Source organism: Symphodus melops (genome assembly GCF_947650265.1).
Source record: "Symphodus melops genome assembly, chromosome: 5".
NCBI lineage: Eukaryota > Metazoa > Chordata > Actinopteri > Labriformes > Labridae > Symphodus > Symphodus melops.
In genome coordinates this window covers 13084057-13105174 of record NC_136695.1, presented here as the reverse complement: position 1 = coordinate 13105174, position 21118 = coordinate 13084057, and the positions used below count along the sequence as shown (strand labels likewise).

At 41.5% G+C, this 21118-nt stretch overlaps 1 protein-coding gene across 2 annotated transcripts in view; it reads left to right on the top strand.

The window, feature by feature from the left end:
• Window positions 1-15925: 15925 nt before the first annotated feature.
• The window catches only part of trak1a (trafficking protein, kinesin binding 1a), a 30232-nt gene continuing 25039 nt past the window's right edge, over window positions 15926-21118 (top strand). Inside the window, exon 1 of one of the 2 annotated variants that reach the window (XM_079343033.1) lies at window positions 15926-16117. Coding sequence is in view for 1 of the 2 variants with exons in the window: in XM_079343032.1 (XP_079199158.1) it covers window positions 19734-19821 (88 nt within the window). In the remaining variant the exon portion in view is untranslated. Of the gene's footprint in view, window positions 16118-19064; window positions 19822-21118 lie in introns of those variants that run through there. The other variant, XM_079343032.1, reaches the window with a different exon arrangement.

Here is a 21118-nt window from a genome sequence, read left to right as displayed (position 1 = left end):
AAACATATAACATACAAAGCAAGTGATAAGCTCCCGTGTTGAAAAACGAATCAAATAAGACCTTAAAAAACTGCTTTCCCTGAAATGTCAGATTGAGGCTGACTACAAGAAGCCCCCTTCAAAGCTCCCAACACCTATTTTCAAATTCCCATTCTGACTGCAGAAATAAATATGCTTACATCCTGGTACAAAAAAAAAAAAAACTGAACAGGTCGGTGAATCATTTTCATCTATTTTGAATATATTGATACTAAGAGTAATGTAGTATCAGGGGCCTGGCTGATCTTAGACTGATGGACTGAAGGTTAGCTTAAAGTACATGGTAAACAATATTGTCGAGCATCATAACTCTGCTGTCAATGATGGATGTCACTGAGACTGGTTCCATGTTTTATGCAGTCTTTGGTATATCATCTGATTGATTACAATGATTGACTTACAGGGGTGTGTGCAGACCAGCTGCTCAGATTTAAAACATTTAGTTTGAATTTCACATCAAACGTTCAGAACAATAATAATAAAAAATGTTCCTCTTCGATTAGCCAATCAAACACTACCTTCACCTTTGTGCCTTTTTTATGACTAATTGTTAATGAGGCTCTTATGAACCTTTTTCTGGAGTAACAGTTGTTTACTCTACTTCCTGATTTGTTTTAGCTACTTTTAATTGATCATTTTGAAGCAGTATGGTGGTCTCCTCCTTGGTGACATTATTGAGAGACATAATTTACAGCCAGCGTATCTTAGTAACCGACAACTAAAATAAGTAATGTGTTGCCATGCATGGGCAGCCATCTGTCACTGAAGCGCTGACCTGTATCCAGACAGAAACTGGTTTTCTATATAACGTGTGTCCTGAAGTTGGGTTGAGATTCCTGAGTGTGTCAAAGAACGTGGAGAGGAAACTGTACAGTGTTTCCTTTGTGAAGCTCTGCAGTTGAGTCAGTCTGAAGGACAGCCTCGCTCTCATCAGATGACCATGTGAACACTTCTGTCAGTTTGACTGTCTCAGTTCCATTAGCCAGGAGGACACAGAGACACACTTGATAAAATGCACAAAGCAATACTCCCAGTCCTTAATTATGAACCGTTGTAAGTAAGGAAATCCCCTCGAGCAAGGTCAAACCTCTCAGATCAGCTGCTGAACAGGCACAGAAACGCGACTAAGTGAAGTTCTGGCTGGCTGGAACGGCAGAAAGGTTTGATGTAAAATAAATAAGAAGTGTATAATGTTCGATTTCAACAAGGTAATTCCAACTCCAAGGGGTAGGAAGGTAAAGAGATCATCAAATGTCTTTGTCTGAGAACTTTCTGACCAACTGTCTGGAAGGAGGCTACAGCTCATTTGGCAGACTAATCTGTTGTTGGCATGGACTGACTGCTGCTTTAGAGATAGTAACAGACTGTAACATATCTGTGGATTCAATTTGTTGCGTTTTTCTTGCAGTTGTGTCTTGTAGGTTGTGTATGTAATATGAAACATGCAACAAAATGTACCGCGAGGCCGCCCTATTTCCTGCATGTTCGGTTCAGCGACTTCGCTAACTCACTTTCTCGAGTTTTGGCGTCATGGAAAGAGGAGTTTGTGTACAGCCACATCCAGAGTGAAGCTCTGTTGCTGTTTCCTATTCCAAAGGACATTACAACACTGTCATGATTCTCCTGCGGGGCTCACACAAGTAGTAACTCAAATTCTTCTGAAGTGCTGCAGACGTAGGGATGTTGTCGGGTTGCATCAGGATTGTACCGAGTGATGACTGAGACTTGACATTTGTTATCAATTTCAACACATTTGGACATGTTTTTGTCTGCATATTTTATTACCTGCTTCAGGACTCGTGATAAGATCATGACATTACAACAAATTGAAGCATTCCTAATGTGTTGCCTAACAATATCTAATTCCGGTTTGTGTTTTAATTTGAGCCTCTCTTCAGTGAACGATGTGAATGCATCTTTGTGTATACCCACTTCTTAATCTCCTCTGAGTCACACCATTGATTCACTGACAATATTCAGTGGTTTGCTGCATTTGTTCCTACTATGGTGAAGGGCTAACCCTACTCTGTATCTAATTGACTATGACTGAATGTGCAGTAGTGTTACATATCATTGGGGGGAGAATAAAGAGTCACCACTACACCACTGCATGTATACCAAATGAGACTACAATGGGTTTACATTTAAAAGTGGCATCCTTAATCCCTTGATTTGTATTTTTTGTATACATGAGAGGGTTGGCAGGTGTTATATTCAAAATGTGTGAAAAAAGTCTGGTTCAACACTAAATGAGTGAGCTGAAGTTGGATTGACCGAGTGTTTGGAGTGGTTGATGAAAGATGGTGGTGCAACTCTGGTTCCCTTTGTAGCTGAGAATAAATCTGTGTGGTGTGTGTTGTAATGTCCGTCTTGTTACATTTTAAAGAAGGGGGGTTTGGAGTGGCTTATTAACAGAATGTATTGAGCAATGATCTGGAAGGGAGGGATACTGCACTGTAAGACTTTTTGTGGGTAAAGATAAATACTGCTGGGGTTTTGGAGGACTGAATAAGAAGATGTTGGAGTGGAGTGATTGAATTTGATGTATTAGATGTTTTCAACAATTCTGTCTACATTATAAAAAACAACGATATAAATATGTGGTTGAGTGCAGTTTCTTGTTCTTTTGATACCACTTTGTATTATCTAGATCATGAGTCCTGTCTTCTCTTTACACTTGCTTTTAAAGTCTCCATGAAATGATAAATGCATGTTCAGTTTTTGTTTTTTTTAATCCAACATCCTCATGTTAAATCCTCCTTTTTTTCTGACAAATATATTTTCAAAAAAAGATTCTCTAAAGTGTTATTATACTAAAATAACCACGTTTCACTTCCTTTAAAATGTTTCAAATGTCGGAGGACTCGTCCTGCACTCAGGGTTTTTCGACCAATTAAAAAGTTTTGTTGAAGTTCAGGATCTAATCAACTTCATCCCAACATCATGTCCCACCTTCTGTCTTGTGATTGGTTGTGTCCCGTTATAGTGAGTATACGTTGAGAAACAGCAGTTAATTACTGTCAAAGGTCCGTGGACTTTAAGAGTAGTTTGTGTATCAGCAGGAAGAGGATGCAGTAAAACGACATTTGAAAGAAAAGGAAAGCCACACCGTATCCCCTCGAGAGAAACTGCATGTACATTGTGTTCTTGATTACTGGCACCATCAGTCTTTTGAAATTCTCCACATCCTTTCAAACTCAGCCCGGCCCTGTTATTGTCAGCCCTGCTGAAGTACAGTAGAGGGCAAGACTGTTGTGACCTAAACATGTTACATCATGCTACTGTTGATCCTGGTGCTATTCAACTTTAAGTTTGCAAAACATTACTGTGTGGTCAGCGTTACTGCATCATTCATATCAGGGCACTGAGTGTGAAGTGCTTCAAAGGATCCCGGTCCTGACCAGCTTCAACCTGTCATGAGTCTGCAGTGACAGTGTGGCTTGTTGCCATTAGCAACAGTGTTTGGGCATTACTATTTCCAAAATAATGGAAACTGAGTGCCCTCAATCTTACTTCCCACAAACCACTGGGTAATGACTCTAAATGTCTAAAGAGGTGGCTGAGTGGAAAAGAAAGACGTAGAGACAAAGATGAATGGAGGTAAATATGAGTGTGTTTGTCATGATATTGTGTGTGTGTGTGTGTGTGTGTGTGTGTGTGTGTGTGTGTGTGTGTGTGTGTGTGTGTGTGTGTGTGTGTGTGTGTGTGTGTGTGTGTGTGTGTGTGTGTGTGTGTGTGTGTGTGTGTGTGTGTGTGTGTGTGTGTGTGTGTGTGTGTGTGTGTGTGTGTGTGTGTGTGTGTGTGTGTGTGTGTGTGTGTGTGTGTGTGTGTGTGAGAGATTCAGTGTAAACCAAGCCGCAACCTCCGCTCTTTAAAAAAGAATCCAATGTGGGAGTGCAAAAGTTGCTCCCGCTGCATTTTCGGCCGTGTATCAATGTGTACGAATGTTCACATCACATGGCAACAGGGGCCATCAGGGTGTGAATGTAAAAGTGCTATACATGCTTCAAGCACATTTATCAAGCACTATGCTAATTAATTGGAGAGGTGTCAGAAATGCCACTTCCCAAGTACTGCAGAGGTGCCCTTGAGCAAAGCCAGTATAACCCACAACAGCTCAGGAGTGCTCCCTGTGAAGGGGCCTCTTTCTCTGAATGTTGGTCTACACTGTAGGTCCTGTTTGTGGATGTGCGTATGAGTATGACCCAGACTTTTCTCCTTATGGATAAAAATGCAAAATTCTTCTTTCTTTTTTTTATGCAACGTTTTCTTTCTCTTATTTGTTTCTCTTCTTTCTCTTTTAGGTATGTTGTAAATAACATCTGTACACCGAAGGGAGCACTTCTGGTTCTGTCACCTCGACCTGCCCTGTACTCCAGACATCCTCGCTATCCAACGAGGCACCCAAAACAAATGTCCGTCTTGTTTTGAGAGTCCAAGTCCTTTTCCATGGCTGCTCATATTTTAAGACTTTGAACACTCAGCGCCAAGCTGGACCCCACAACTTTGCCTCCCCAGGCCTGCTCCTCTGCCCTGACCCCGAACCTGTCTCCAGAACTCACAGCTCAGCTCCTATTGGCCAGCGGAGAGGAGGACGAGGAGGAGTATGTCAGTGAAGCAAGTCTGCCCGCTGCACTGCAGGACTTCACAAACAACTACAGAGATGCAGAGACCATCACTGGTAATGTTGCACTCAGGCATTACAAACATTTTCACACGCACTCCTGAAAATCTCTCTTTTTATATTATTATTATTATTATTTTTTTTTTTTTCTTAATCTCTAGAACAGCTTGCCACTGAAATCTTACTGCATTGCTGCGTCGTTCACAAATGTTCCTCAACTGCAGGAAGGTTTCCCTGTCAGACAGGAAGTGAGTCTCTGGATACAAACTATGACGTAAAAAGAAGGCGCCAAGATGGAGGACAAGCAACAGAGACAGTATTTGCTTTGACCAAACAAAATAAAGCAGCTCCATTAGTGCAGGGCCTCACATTAGTTGCTTGCCAGTCTGGTGACATAAATATCACCATCACCCGCTCTAGATTGCTCCTGCTTCCCTCTGCCTTCACACAGTTCACCCTCACTTCATGTGGACAGTTTACGAGAGGGTTGACAGGAAAAATCCGGATCAAGTTGGGATAATCTGCATGGGATGCATCTCATCCTGAACATATGGGGGTTCGTTTTCAGAATTCGTGTGCGTGTATGAATTCAGCTCGAGTCAATCAGGAGTGAGAAAAGGAGATAAAGTTTACACGTGTGGGTTAAACCGGTCATTAAAGAGTGATCTGTTATGACAGCTCTTAAATGATGTTGCACGCTGCTGAGGTTTCTGTGTGAGACAGTGACGGTGATAGTGAGGCCTGTTTTATGCTGTGAGAAAGTGTCTCCACTCTGCGACCCGCTCTAATGTCACATCCTGTCACTAAAGCAGCTCCAGGGGACCTCAGCTCTCTGTATGCGCATGCATGTGAACAGAGCTCCCAGTGGACCATCTCCGTCAGCTCTTTCACCCCCCCCCCTCCTCTTTTCCTCTCACCACTCATCCTTCTCTCCATGGAGCAGAGGGACACTTATCTGTTTTCCCCGCTGGTTTGGCTTTTTCTTCCTCCAATCTGAATGAGCCGTCTGGACCGAGTGGCTGGCAGACGCATTTAATGACTGAAGTGATTGGTCATGAATTATTAATGGATATCGATTTTTTTTTTCTTTTTTTTTTTTTCGTATTTCAGTTTAATTAGGCAGCAGTCTAGAAACAAAAACGAATGACAACGACAACTCTTTTAGAGTGATACCACATGCGAATTCAGAGTTCTAGACAGCGCAGTACATAGTGTAGTACACCATCTTCTCATAACTGTCAGATGACAACTGTTCAATAAGGAGCTGAGGAACAGTGAGGAGAGGGGACGGGATGTGGAGCTGAATACTGCCTGGCAAAAAGCCATCTCAGCAAGGCCGCCTTTAGGAGAGCCAAGTACTCGCACAGCACCAGACTAAAGAGCCATGGCATCGCTGACTGAGACAATAGCAGTTTCTTACACACACGGACCCAAACAGGAAAGAACCCTTCTTGTTCTGTACTATCACACACCCTCCAACCGTTAAACATGAACTCAGTCCCCTTTATTTAGGGGGCGGCTGTGGCTCGGTGAGTAGAGTCGGCTGTGGTTTGGGGGGGTTTGAGCGTCCTGCAGCCACATGTCCGATATGTTCCCTGGGCAAGACACTTAACCCCAAGTTGCTCATGCTGCTTCATCGGCAGCGTATAAATGTGTATGAAAAGCAATCTCAAGTCCATTTGCCCTTTACCATCTTTTAGTTTAGATTCAACCTCCTGAAATACTACACTGAATAGGCCAAACAACACAATGAAATCTGCAGCCTCTGAAACTGCTATCAATGCTGGAGGCTACCTCACTATACGTTGACCAAGAACTGTTTAGTGATCGTTTCAATGCATGTGGTAGCTGCTGATGTTATTCTGCACTCTAATGGTTTTTCTACACCATTAATAACAAGCAAGACCCGAGTCTGAATTTATTTATTTAAAATATTCTATGTTGGCGAGAAACGTTCTCTCCTTCGGCGCATGTACATTTTACCTGATGGATGGGTGCTTTCATGTCATGTTTGTGCACTCTCAGATCAACCTAACACAAGCGGTCAACTTCCCTTAAATGCGTTGATATCGATGGAGAGGTTTAAAAAAACCTGTTTGTTTTTTTTGTTTGGACGCATAAAGAGAAAAATTTTGCAAACAATGGTTAGCAATGGTTAACCACTACGTATAACTATTGCAATATTAAACAATGGTAATGCCTGCTGCATATTTTTTCTCATATCATGCAGGCCCCTGTATAATGCAGTCTTTGTAGTAGTGCTACATTAGCCCTACAAAGCTCTTTTGAAGCTGGTTCATTCTAGTTTAGTCTCCTACACAAAATGTGCTGGAAATGTATGAGCTACAGTTTGGTCACAAATGGTGAGCTGTTATTTGTCAGTGTTTGCTAATATTAACTTGTAACATTAGTATTAATTCATTCGATATATCACAAATCCACCCATTGCATTTCATTCACAGTTTCAGTTTGTTCTCTCCTGTGTCATGTGTCAGATTTAGATGTCAGATTTAAGCATTTCATTTTCATGTCTTCACTCGAGCATTATCAGTCAGAGAAACTGCAGAATTTAGAAGTCAGTGTAACCTTTTATTGTGCGACAAACAAAAGTTAAAATCACATGTTGAGCTAATGGCGACTGTGATCGTGTCTCACTGAAGTCGTTCAAGGGCAGAACAGTTGAGAGGGGATGGGTCAGTGCTGCCATCTACTGGTAAGAAGACTACAACAAAGTGTTTTTAAGTCAGATGATATTTCATTAGAAGTTTTTGTACAAGTATCTGTTTTCCTTGTTTTTGCTGATGCTTCTCCGTCTGTTGGTCTGTTGAACATTTCCTCAGGGAGACAGAGAGAGAGAGAGAGTTTGTGTGGGAGTGTGTATGTCTGTGTGTTTTCACTAAGTCTAGAGGATGAATGAACACAAAAAGCTGAATGGAGCCGCTCATTGTCATGGTGCGGTTCCTGGGCGTGAGTTGAACTCTCCATGGTTACAGGCCAGCAGTGATGTAAAGAGCTGAGTTACTGTGAAATTATTGGACGCAGTGTGAGGAAGACAGAGATCAGGGACAAACAGACAGAGAACTTGAGAGAAGTTATGTAAGCAGACAAAAACCGGGAAGAATCCTAATTGCTGAGTCTGCTTGCTCTCTCTGGAGCAATGACATCATGTGAAAACTTCCTTTGTGCTGTAATGTTCGGAGCAGGGTTCGATGCTTGTTTACCGTTTGCACGGTCACACACAGAGAGGAGAGACAGAGTCGAGGAACATGAGAGTGAAACTGTGTTGACAACAAGCAGCCGGGATGTCTGCTTTACTGCAGGAGTGATTTAAAAAAGGGTTTTTAATGAACTCTTGGTCTGTCAGATGTGTGCTATCGTGCATGTTAGCTTAGTGTTGCCATGGATACAGTGGGTTTTTTTTAAATGAAAAGTCTGAATCACACAGGACAGACTAACAGGAGACTGGCTGGCTGCTCAAATAACACAACAGGCTGAACTTCATTGTTTAGTCACAGTCAGAGGGCTTTTTCACAACACGGAAAAATGTACTTGGCTCCGTTTGAAAATCTTGCAGCGTAACATCCTGAAAATGTAAAATGTGGCATTTTGTTGTAAAATGCTGCAAAGATCAGTTTGACCATGAGCAGAATATTTCGGATTACTGCTTGGTGTCTCTTTTTGTTGTTGTGAGTCATTTTCCAGGCTCCTTGTAAAAGGCACATTGGCACGATGTGTATCTGATACAGCCACATGTCCTGTCATGTCCAAGTCTCCTTTCTTAACAGCCTGTGGAGCTTAGTTCTTTCTCATAAGACACTAAATGATTTAAGCTGTCAAAACATGCCCTGTTTTAATTCCACTAATGATTTTACATATTGCATGTAACCTGCTATTATCACTGAAAACATTTTCTTACCTTTAATTCACTGGTTAAGTAAACATGAATAATAATAACAGTACGCGTTGCATGGACTCAAAGACACTTTACAAGGTGAAAAGATAAGAACAGTATACAGTAAATAAACAACAATATAGCAAACACAAATACAGTTAACAAGTATTAAAATGGTACACGTGTAGAATATAACTAAAGACATTATAAGTTAAAAGCAGTGTGGAGAAGGTGTGTTTTCAGTTTGCTCTTGAAGGCGGTAGGGTCTGCAGTGTCCTGGATGTTTTGTTGGAGGATGAGGGCAGAAACTGAGAAGGCTGTGTCTCCCCAGGTTCCGTGCCTGCCTGGTCCTTATTGGGATTTAGTCCATACCCCTGCAGTAAAACTGCCAATCTACAAGTTTATATTTTAAAACCGTCCCTCCTTCATCATGCATTGCCATGTATATGTTTTCATTTCCCACCAGACGTCCACGTACCAATCAGATATCGCAGGCTTTTCCTTGTATCCAGCTACCAAATGTGGAAATCCATAACTGTTGACTTTTGAGTGACCAAACCAACACATGGCTGTTTAAGCATGGAGCCACGTGTGCACGACCTCTCAATATTAGCTGTTGTCTCCGACCAATCAGTACTGTCATTTCTGCCAGTATGTGTTGTAATGGTTGGCAGGGTGTCACAATAAACTCACAATACTGTTCTGAACCAGAGTCCATGCCACAGTAAGGAAGAACAAAGCTTTGTGGCAGGTTATGTAATGTATTTTTCAATAGTTGATCATTTCCAATCTATGTAAGTGGCGTAATTGATTTGTCACACAACAGAATGCTCAGCAATTTTTGGGCCGCAATTTTAGAATTGTATTATTTTTGATTAATGTCAAGTCCTCACAAAAACTGTAACACTTGATGGAAGAATGGCATACATAAACTAGACTCAGACAAGGACATTTAAACACCTTGGTAAAGCCTCTCACACAGATCCTGCAGGCTGTCAGTGACCACACTGATGTACTCTCCTGTATGACATGGCCTGACCCTCTGTCACCAGCGGCAGCTTTCAACCACAGCGCAGTCTAATTCTGGGCACAGTTGTTATTGCAGCCTCATGAGTAAAGCATTGATGTATTGGATTGTGCAGGTTCTAATGGGGTTCTAGCTGTAAGTGAGGCTCTAAGTGATTATGGATTATAGTTTGTCAAGGTCAGGCTGCTGATATTAAATGTACATTTTGTAACTAGAAAGCAAAACCTGCTGTTCCGAGAATAGATAAACAATACTGAATACAAACGTTAACATTATTTATTTTTCATCAATCAAACATTGATTCCAATAAAACTTTTTTCCAGATAAATTCGACACATTATTCTCACTGGTTGTCCACTTCTATTCATCCCCAGATTTCCATTTGGCTTTCTCACCTTGCCCTTTGGTCAAAGAAATCCAGGCCAAATCCAGATATTTTTTACAGTTACAGATTCCAATACTGAGACCGGTCCCATACAACCTAAAATGTTAAATGAAATATTTTGCCCCAAATGACATTTATTTAAAGGGTTAAGGGCAAAAATTCCAATGTGTCAATTTGTCAGAATGAAACATAGATTTGAAATTAAACACATGTAAACAAACTGAAGAACTTTCAGGTGAAACGTTGAGTATTTAGACACGAGGAGGAGCTGTGATCAAAGCTGCTAATATTAGCCTAACTTGATTCTAGGTGGCTCCAAAAACTAAGGAACCCCTCAGTTCACATGTTAACATGAAACAATCACATTTATAGCCTGGTTCGAATAAACATTTTAGGTTTTTTGGGGTAATTAATTTGTGTTAATGATTTTTTTTTTTAATAGAACTCTTTATACTTTTTCTTTTATAGAACTTTTTATATAAGTAAGTGACTTTGCATAGTAATGGGCGTGTCAGATTTGACTGACAGGTCTGCATAATGTAGCTGTTTGCCAGTAGCCTGAAGGCCTGCCTCAGCTTCACCTCTTTTGTTTGTAGATTCATCAAAAGTTAAGTTAGGTCAGCATTTCCAACATGGCGACTGCCATGTTGTTCTTCAAATTCTGCAGCAGAAACCAATGACTGAGGTCACTGAGCTATTGTCCATTTATTATACAGTGTCTTTATTATCATTTATTTATTTATTTTATTAACATTTGTAGTAGTACAGATTTTGAATAAATCACTTTGGGTTCAAAGGGTTGTTGGGTTATTGTGGAGACTAAAAGTGTGATATTACATTTGTCTTGTTTCTCTTTGTCATAGTTTCATTGCAAGACTGCTTAAGAGCCATTCTCTGTTTGTTTTAGAGCAACAATATTCTTGAACAACCAGAAAGACAAACAGTAAGAAAAGCCTCTGGCCTGCTGTGACCTGCAGTGTGTATACACTGAAGCAGGATAGGAAGAGAGAGAGGGGGGGGGCTGTTCAGTTTAGTTAGCCCAGCTTGTTAGAAGAAGAATCCAGCTGGGTTTGTGGCTGTCAGAGTGAGCAAGACATAGCCCGGATGGGAGGTGGCAAGTGTAGGGCGGTCCATGTGGCTATCGTCATTGGCATGTCAGGCATTACCAGCCAGTTTGGCTCGGGTCTCCTCTCCACTTCACTCCTCCCTCCCTCTTATTTCTCTCTCTCTCTCTCTTACAGTCAGTGCCGTCCTCTGAAAACTTTTAGCACCCTCTCTCTCTCATGTTCTTCCTGTCTCTCACCCTCCCAACGTGCTGTCTCTCTCTCCTCTCTGTCATTTTGTTCGACCTTGCTCACTCCTGGTCCAGTGGAAAATGTGATTTGAGGGCAGGAGAGTTGGTGGTTGTCGGGCGTCAGGCACCATGAGTGAGTACACTGTGCACTGGCTGGTTTTCTGCAAGCCTCAGCTGATTTTTTTACTCAAGTTTATGACGGGTCTGGCTAACATCTGGATCGCGTTTCTCTCCTTTGCCCTTGTCTTCTGCTTTTCTGAGCTGTCTTTCTGTGACTCCGTCAGCTGTTTTCTCCTTTTATGGACTTGGAGTTTAGGCAGCTTTTGGGATTTGCCCCAAAACGTTAGCTGTTTTGATTTTCACACATTTTACCATTGAGCTTTCCGAAAGTCTGACACAAATAAAACTTTACTTTTAAGTTTTGCGTTGCTATGGCAATGTTTTCAAAGTATACCATGAATGTGTCATGAAAAAGGTCAGTGTGGGGCGCTTATATACTTACCGTAAATTCCGGACTATAAGCCGCTACTTTTTTCTCACACTTCGAGCACTGCGGCTTCTACTCCGGTGCGGCTAATGCATGGATTTTTTATGGGGGACAATGAGCTTCTGCCGCAAAAACATTTGACTTCGTCACGTCGGATCTTAATATCAGTCATTTTGCGCTTCATGCACGCACCCTCATCATGGAAAACACACGGAGAAATACATATGATGCAGCTTTCAAGTTAAAGGCTATCGACCTGGCTGTCAAAGAAGCTAACAGAGCTGCTGCACGTTAAGATGACACTGACAACAGAGACTGAGGAAGTGAGTAATGAAGTCATTCTGAGGCAGTGAATGGATGGACTTTTTCCTGTGAAATATATTACGGTCATCTTTTTCATCAGCCGTGTTACAGACACCGTCGGCTAGGCTTCGTATTGTAACGGTTCATGTTGTAAAGTCAGTAGTTGATAATGTGTTCATAATTCCGATTATGTGGAGAGTCAGTGAATGCACCAGCGAGAACGTGTTGAGTGGCTGTATGAGAGAACGCTGGGGGAGAGAGTTGGATTGTTACGGCAAGTTATGTGTTGCTCTCTGCTGTAAACGGCGTGGTCACGGCCGACAGTGATCGGGTTATTAAGTATTTGCGGATGTTACCGGTAGCCTACGTCTGTGTAAATAGCTCTTGTTATAGCGTGGACACCTGCGGCTTATAATCAAGTGCGGCTTATATATGTACAAATACATTTATTTACTTATTTTTAGCCGGTGCGGCTTATATCCAGGTGCGCTCAATAGTACGGAATTTACGGTAACTTGTTTACAGGAGGCAGCCATTTTGAACATAGGATTCATTGCACTTGCTTTTAAACGCATACTGTTCTTTTATGCAACATGTGCCAAAGCTAATATTCCATAGTGTGACATCAGATCACGTGCAGCCAGCTCATTAGCTTGTATTGCCTTCTTCTCCTCTGTGACCTAGTTTTGCTTGTCAGTCCAGTGATACAACACGGTTATATTGTGAGTGCTGTGTTTGTTCTTGTGGGGGTCAACAGACAGTAGACAGGCTTTGTTTTGACACTGGTTGATAGAACTGCTGTTACCTAAGCTGACACATGTTATACTTATTTTAGATCTTTTTTTTTTCATCATCTTCAGAATGACCTGAGCTTGATTTGATTTCACTCTTTACTGTACATGCTCATGTGTCTATTGCTCAGTCTGTCAGGGTGACAGTGGCCTATTCTTACATTTGAACTTGAACTTTCTTACTCGTATGGCTTCTATAGCTGCTACTGATGTTGGTGTGACCCTTCAGGTTGTGTTCTGGGTGCCAGCAGTCTATATTTACATCTGAATGTTGCGCTTGAACTTTCTTGGTCATAAGGCTGAGACTTCATTGGGTTTTAAAGAGATCATGCCCCTGTGATACCTGTAGATCAGTGTCGAGCAGAGAAGTTAGCATTGGCTGTAAAGTTATCTTTCTGTTGTCGGTGGCCTGCTGACGATTTCATGCTATTCAGAAGATTGTGTCAAATGGAAATCTTAAAAACACAACAATGTAGTAGAAAAGCCAATAACAGTTAAAAGACGATGTTTACTTTGAACACTTCTGGTTAACTTAAAAAAAAACTTTATACAATGAATGTTTCTAGAGATAGTTATATCCAGTTTCATAAAACCTGGTTTGGTTGGGTGCCAGTAGCCTAGTAGTTAGTGTGCGCACCCCATGTAGCGAGGCTATAGTCCTCCAAGCATGCGACCCGGGTTTGAATCCCACCTGTGGCTCTGTTCCTGCATGGCATTGCTTATTCTCTCTCCCCAATTTCGGACTCTATCCACTGTCCTTTCTCTAGAGTAAGGGCATAAAAGAAACTGGTTAAGTAAATGAATTCCAACAAAACATCTCTCTTATCTATTTACCAAAAAGAAACATTAAAAATGTTTTTATAAATGACATTTGTTTTGACTAAATTCTTCGTAGACGTGCTCACACATTCACACTCTCTTTTTCTTTCCACATTGACCTTTTGTCAGCACACATGGCACAGAAGGCTTTGTGCTATATTTATCCTCATTCACATCCTATCGAGACTCTATTTGGGAGCTGAAGTGCATTCGTCAGATTTCATATCAGACAGACGAGGAACCCCGTGATCCTGAGGAGCGACATCCACATCATGATGTTTGTACACAGACATGAAAAAAAGATGAGCCATAGATCCACAAAAGCACAAACACATTATTCATGACTGTATAGTTTCAGGAGCAATGTGTAAATCAAAGAAAATAAAGATTGATCACAATGTTGAAGGAGCAGCTTAAAAAAATGGCTTAAATGTTTTTGCAGCTGTCAGTTGGCTGTGTGTGCATCTGTTTATTTTGTCTCATCAAAATCATCTCAAAGGAAGGGGAAACGGCATGTTCAGATACTCAGAGACAATAACTTGCGTACACATACACAAGGAACTTTGATGTAAAATGAACATCTGAAGTTTATGTCGTTAAAAAGATCTTCATTGACCGTGTTAGGAAAGGCTGTCTGTTCTTGCTTCTGAGTTGAAGCCTCATTGGCTGTGTTTGCTGAATGATTTCTCAGCTGTTCTGTGTGTGTTAGTGCGTGTGTTTTCATTCCTCGCCACAGTCAGTCATTCAGTCTGGATTAGCAAACTGTGAGAGACGCCATTGTTGGAGATCGAGACGGACAGGAGGACAGCCACGGGAACAGATAGGCAAGAGAGGAGAGCGACAGTCTGACATGGAGGGAGGCAGAGAAACAAAGGACCTCATTTTGGCTCTATGTTAATTCTTTTTTCCCCCGTCAAGGACAAGAGTGTCCATCGGGAAAAAAAGCTTCTTGTGTCGACTAAAATCTCCAAATTTTGAGTAAAGAGGGAAAATGTGCACCTGAGTCCTCAATGGAAAGCCTTATAAATCACAATAAAAGAGTCAACAGTGAGTCACAGCAACAGTTCATAAATGCAGCTTTCTGGTTGATTCTGTGGTTTCCCAGAGATGGCTGCTGTTGACTTTCATTACTTGATACAGAGAGTTTGTCCATCATTTTAAACAGAAGTTTCTATGTAAAATGAGTGAAGTTATTTTTTCTATTTTTTTTTTACACATTAGAAACTTAATGTAGGTAAAGTGACTTTGTGTGTCACTGTTAATAGTTAGTTTTCTTTGCGGTTGTGCTTAGACTTTAGACTTTAAGGTTTCACAGTAAAGGGGAAGGCTTCACCTCAAACAGTCTGTACTTGTGTTTTTGCCATTTCAAAGTGCATTAAGGAAAGTTTCTGAGGTGTACCACCAGAGGGCATCCTAAACCTGCAGTTCTTCTAACTAGACCAAGGGCTCTCCTACAGGTAGCTCAGAAGCTTACTGTAGCTCGCGGGCAGGTGTTGAGTAGCTCGCTTTAACTTTGACTGACTGACAAAATATGCCGAAAGTAAAAGCACCTCTTCCCACTGTTAGTATATGTGGCCCATAAAACAAGTTTAAAGTAGTCATTGTTTTCTTGGAGCTTGATGTATATTTTCAGTAACAAAGCATACAATGTGGCACAATAAAAAGTGTCAAATATTCATGTTTTTTCTTGGACCCTTGATGTGAATTTAAGATTATTGAAAAGCATTGGAATTTCACACCTGTACAAACAGTAGCTTAATTCAGCTGGTGTGTGCTTGATGTGATGCAGGTAGCTCTTGGCCACTTCAGTTTTGTCAAGGTAGCTCTCAGATGAAGAAAGGTTAGAGAGCCCATCAGTTACTGATGAAATGTCTCGATATCGATGTTTAATGAGAACGGGTCATCTAATCATATTTATTACAAATGCCCAGAAACCCGTATTAGTTTATCCCACAGTTCAGAGATAATCCCTCTAAATCATGACTGAAGGAAGGCATTGCTGTGGAAACAACACATGCTTAACTCACATGTTTTCTCTCTCTCTCTCTCTCTCTCTCTCTCTCTCTCTCTATCTCTCTCTCTCTCTCATCTCTCTCTCTCTCTCTCTCTCTCTCTCTCTCTCTCTCTCTCTCTCTCTCTCTCTCTCTCTCTCTCTCTCTCTCTCTCTCTCTCTCTCTCTCTCTCTCTCTCTCTCTCTCTCTCTCTTCTCTCTCTCTCTCTCTCTCTCTCTCTCTCTCTCTCTCTCTCTCTCTTTCTGTGCAGATGTGTGTACAGTACTGATTTGCCAGAGCTCGAGATTATCAGCCTATTGGAGGAACAGCTGCCCGTCTACAAGCTGAGGGCGGACACCATCTTCGGCTACGACCAAGATGATTGGCTGCGCACTCCACTGGTGGACCCCAACTCCTCCCTCGACTTGACTACAGAACAGATTGAGGAGACCCTCAAATACTTCTGTGAGTTCAACACAAGCTCTTGATGTAGATATTTCTGTGTACAAAATAAGGCCTGCATTTTAAAATGTGACGATGATGATGATGATGATATTTGGAAATGTGAATACTATTTCCTAAAGTTAAAGTTCATTGAGGGCAAAGATTCTTTTTACAAACATACATTGAGGAATTTTCATTACAGCCCAACTAACTCGTGTTTTCTGATATTATCCTGCTCTTAAGGACATCTCCGGATATATCTGTATCCATGTACCGGTATATTCTTATGTGTTGATAGGGAAATTTTCTACAAAGACATTCTGTAAAAAAAACAATACTTAGGCTCATTTTAAAAGAAATCATATCATATAGTTTGTATACTCAGCATTCTCTGCAACATGTAACTGATCATCCCAGCTGAAGAAACTTTGGACTGCACTCCAACTAGATTACAATGTCAATGTTAAATGGTCTTGACAACATCATTTGACTAGCAACGCAGCCTTTTGGGAACATTTGAAAGTTATGTGAGTGCAAAATCAGTCCCCCATGCATGTTAAAAAACTCTATTTTTATGTGAGCTTAAAAACACGCTGAATCAACAACAGTAGTCAATGATTTATTCTCTGTTATAATACATACAGTTGGTCTAGAGTATAGGTCGGTCTCTCTCTCTCTCTCTCTCTCTCTCTCTCTCCCCCTCCCTCCCCCCTCTCTCTGATTTCCTACTCTATCCACTGTCCTGTCCAAATAAAGGCTCAAAGTTAAAATTAAATCTTAAAAAATACTCATGCTCTGTTGTCATTATCCACTGTTAAAATATTGCCATCCCAAACATTGTAATAGTTTAACACATTAATGTGTGTACTTTAAACACCAACCTTATGTCAAACACGAGGGACGTAGATATTTCCGTTTTAGCCTCTGAGAAATGTTGTGAGAAAGGGTTTCTGATTGAGAGTGAAGATTTACACTGACCTTGAGCAGAAGGAATGTCAAAGAAAAGCCAATAGTTGGCCATCGGCCCATCATAGTGTGGGGACGACAGCTGATCATGGTTACCACAACAAACACATGTGATGTGCTCTCGTGCACTCACCCCTGTGCCGGGTGATGTTCAGCTTTCTCTCGCACTCAGCCTCTCTGTTTTGTATTCATGCGTCTGCTCTCCTCTCGTCTTATCAAATTGTGAGTTGCCCCGAGGTTGACGCCTCGGGCAGCAGTAAAACACACACTCCCATTTGCACACAGCTACAAACAACACACACACACACACACATACGGGCTCAGACTAAAACACGTGCTGACGGGAGAGACCAGGGGAACGTAGAGTGAGGTTTTCTTTCACCATCAATAATTTAGTTTTAAACCATGTCTGCTTTAACGGTGACTCAGGGTAAAACCAGCCTCTAAAATAGATCAAGAATCCTATGAATAGGCTGAACTGAGCACTTTAAATTCCCCTTGATGATCCCTGTTGTCATTCTCACCTTTGCCTTGACGGTCATCACAGACACTAAGGCGAAGAGGCAGAGTCAAGGTCATGTTATGTAAGAAACATTGTGGCTGATTTCTACCGGCAGATATAATCTCCTTGTATTGTTTTAATCTCGGTCATCCCTGACAACAGAATGAATGCATGTTGCCTCTAATTATTGCCTGTAACAGATGGCTGGGTATGGACACCCTGAGGGGGGACGATGAACCAGGGGGACATCAGCTTTCATCCTTTTCACCCTGGTTGTGTTTCACTGAGGAGATCCAGGGATATTTTCTCTCTGATAGAAATTCTACACCAACCAAAGTGCACGTTTGTTTACCAGATGATAATATTCATGCATTTATTTATGTATACGACTGTCTGTCCTTCCTACTACTGCATCTTCACCTGAAGCTCTCGTTGGTTGAAATGTTAAAAGGCACTATGAATTACAAAGGGCAGCATAACATGCACACTGTTACATCACCAGGGGGTTATTGATCTCTTTAAAGTCAGTAGACTGCGGCATGTAAGGACACATTTCTCAGGATGGTGACATGGAGGCAACTGACCAATAGGAAGCCTTTTCATGTTGTGATGACCTCACACCCACATGTCTCATGAAACAGAGGAGAGGGTTTTTTTTTTTACACAGAGATAGAGGTTCCCATTGCCATCTCATGCCGATAGCTTGGTTTTTGGACAGTTTAAATAACAATATGAGAAATACGTTTCGGGGTTGTGAAGGTGGAGAAAAAGTCACAAAAGAACAACGGGACATTAAGATCAATGTGATTCAAGTCTTTATTGAAACAGTGCAAAACAGCGACACATGAAGCTTCTCCCTGTGCAGCTCAGTGCAGAATAAGATAACAAGAGCAGTATAAGAAATATTGGACAAAAAAAAGAAACTACAAAGGTAACACTACATTTTTCAAGAATTAACATGTATTTAATAGAGTTTAAAGAAATCCTCTCCTTTTTATACAAACAGCAGGTCAGTTTAATATCTGTATATAAGGATTTAAAAAAGTATTTTATATTATGTGTTCTATCATCCTTATGCATCCTTTTCTTCTATCACACTCACACAAATACACACACACACACACACACACACACACACACACACACATGTGTAGACGTGTGGTTCATTGTCACATGTCATGTTGTTCTTCACTAGTTGGGTTCATTCAGTTTTTTCTTTTGCCACGTCACCTCTTCCAACACTGCACTGCTTTACTGCTCACTTCCAGTCTCAGGGCATTGGAGTCTGAGCCTATTACTATAGCAACCACATAGAAGGACAAAGTAGAGGAGAGGAGGGAGGGAGATGCTTACATAGGAATGGGGGGCGGGATTAAGCCAGTGATGCAGCTCCCTCTGATTGGCTGGAGGCCTCCTCTAACCCGTCCCTCTCCGCTGTGTCACGGTTTTCATCATCTCTGTGGTGCAAAACTCGTGACTGCTGCTCGCTCTCTCTCTCTCTCTCTCTCTCTCTCTCTCTCTCTCTCTCTCTCTCCCACACACTCTCTGAATCCCTGTGATTATTGAGTCATTGTTAGAGATGCGGGGGTCCATGTGCAGAGCTGCTGCTGTCACTGAGCAGGGACTCTTACCCAAGAGAAGACAGCAGTGATAATTTGACCTCAGACAGACTCAGCTGGCAGGAGGACGGGAAAAATACATTGATAGGAAGCTAAAAATGGAACAGTACATTAGAGGATGGAGTCCGGCACATTTACTGAAGCGTTGATGATGGACAGAAAAGAAAGAAGACTGAGACAGAGAAGGAAGACAGATTGATAAATATGGCAGATTTCAAGTGTCACATTTGCTTGAAGTGTGAAGAATAAACAAGGAGCAAAAGATGCTACAACTGATGACGGGAGTAATGGTTCGGTTGGACGACACTCAGACACCACAACGAATATGGAGCATAATACGCTGACAGTTTGCCTCTAATGAATGTGGAACAGAGTGGACATATGATGGAACCTGTGTTTGCCATCTGGTGACTGCAAAGCATGCTGGGATAGCACAAGTGGACTGACTTGCATTCAATATTAGTAAAGTGCAAGACCAGGGTGGCAGCTGGTTGTCTCTAAGCATGCTGGGACTTTGGAAACAATACGGCAGTGTGTCAGAGCTCTGAGGATGAAGAGACGAGGCCAAAGCAGAGGCCAGAGGTTTGTCAAGGCAGACTACTATGAGCTGGACTGGTACTATGAAGAGTGCACAGATGGTAAGTGTAGAGTGTTATACATGCAGCCTAGTTTTAGAAAAGTGAACTAGGGTTGGTAGAATGTTGGTTGTACAGATCTCCAAGCTTATTTATGTTTGAATACTTCAACTAAGTTGAGGCAGACGCATCAAGTCATGTCCTAAAACTTTACTGTGAGGGTCCAGATGTGTAATACAACTTCAAAAAAAAAAAAAAAAAAAAAAAAACTAACTCAATGGTCTTAATGATTGAACTTCTTGGTTCAAAGGTTATAAACTTAATATCAAACTTTGCTTTGATATTATATCATATAAGTGGGTTAATCTTGTTCTTTGATAAGCGTTTAGGTTTATGACACTTCAAGTGAAGAGAGACAGAGATAGAGGTTGTGAATGAGAAGGCAGTTTTCTCCTCCTCTTAACAGACCAAGTAGATTATTACAAGTGTTTTGAATGAAAAGGGACTAACATCTTTAAATTAAATCTTTCTTCTTGTTTCCATCTAAGAATATCAGTAACGCAACCTTGTGGACTGACATTCGCCAGACCTTAAAAACAAATCAAGCAGCATTGAATATGTAGCTGCAGCAGGCACTTTCTGCAAGATACAATTGATGTTGTAACAGGTGCTGAGAGTCAGCCCAGTCAGTGTAGCGACCAAAATAACCCTCAGAGTAGCTTTTTATGATTCGCTCAGTGTAGGTGTTGGAGGAGGAATGGTTGTGAATTTGTATAAGGAGGCTGTTTGAGTAATGATGTGATGTAAGGAGCAAACGTTTCCCAGAGGAGGGAACCTATCCCAGCTTACCTGGAGAGACTCCTGTTTATTATGAAAGGCGAGATGTCATAAAGATATATAAGCAGCCAGTAAAGGCTGGAGTGACATCACATCTGAGTGAAAGGAAGTTAAGCTTGTCAACATATAGCTGAAGCTGTGGAAAAAAAAAATGCTGTGTTAGGGCATTAGACATTTTTGCAACCTTGCAACATAACTGTGTTTCCTTCAGGTGCAAACGAGCATCAACAAAACCCAACTACTCATGCACATAAACCTATTCTATCTTTACGTTTAATGGTTCAAAGACAGCTGCATGGTTGTAAATGTCCCATGAGTCGTAAAATGTGTTGCATCGATGTGCAGTTATGTAATGCGCCCCCGTTTTTTCCTACAGATTCTTGTATCGTCTGAGAGTAGCCTCCCCATGTATAGTCTGTGTGGATGATGATTCCAGCGAGCCATCCAAACAAACACAGCTGACACATGTGCAGGACTGGTGCTGCCCGGTCATGTGACATGTGTGACTAACATCAGGTCACAG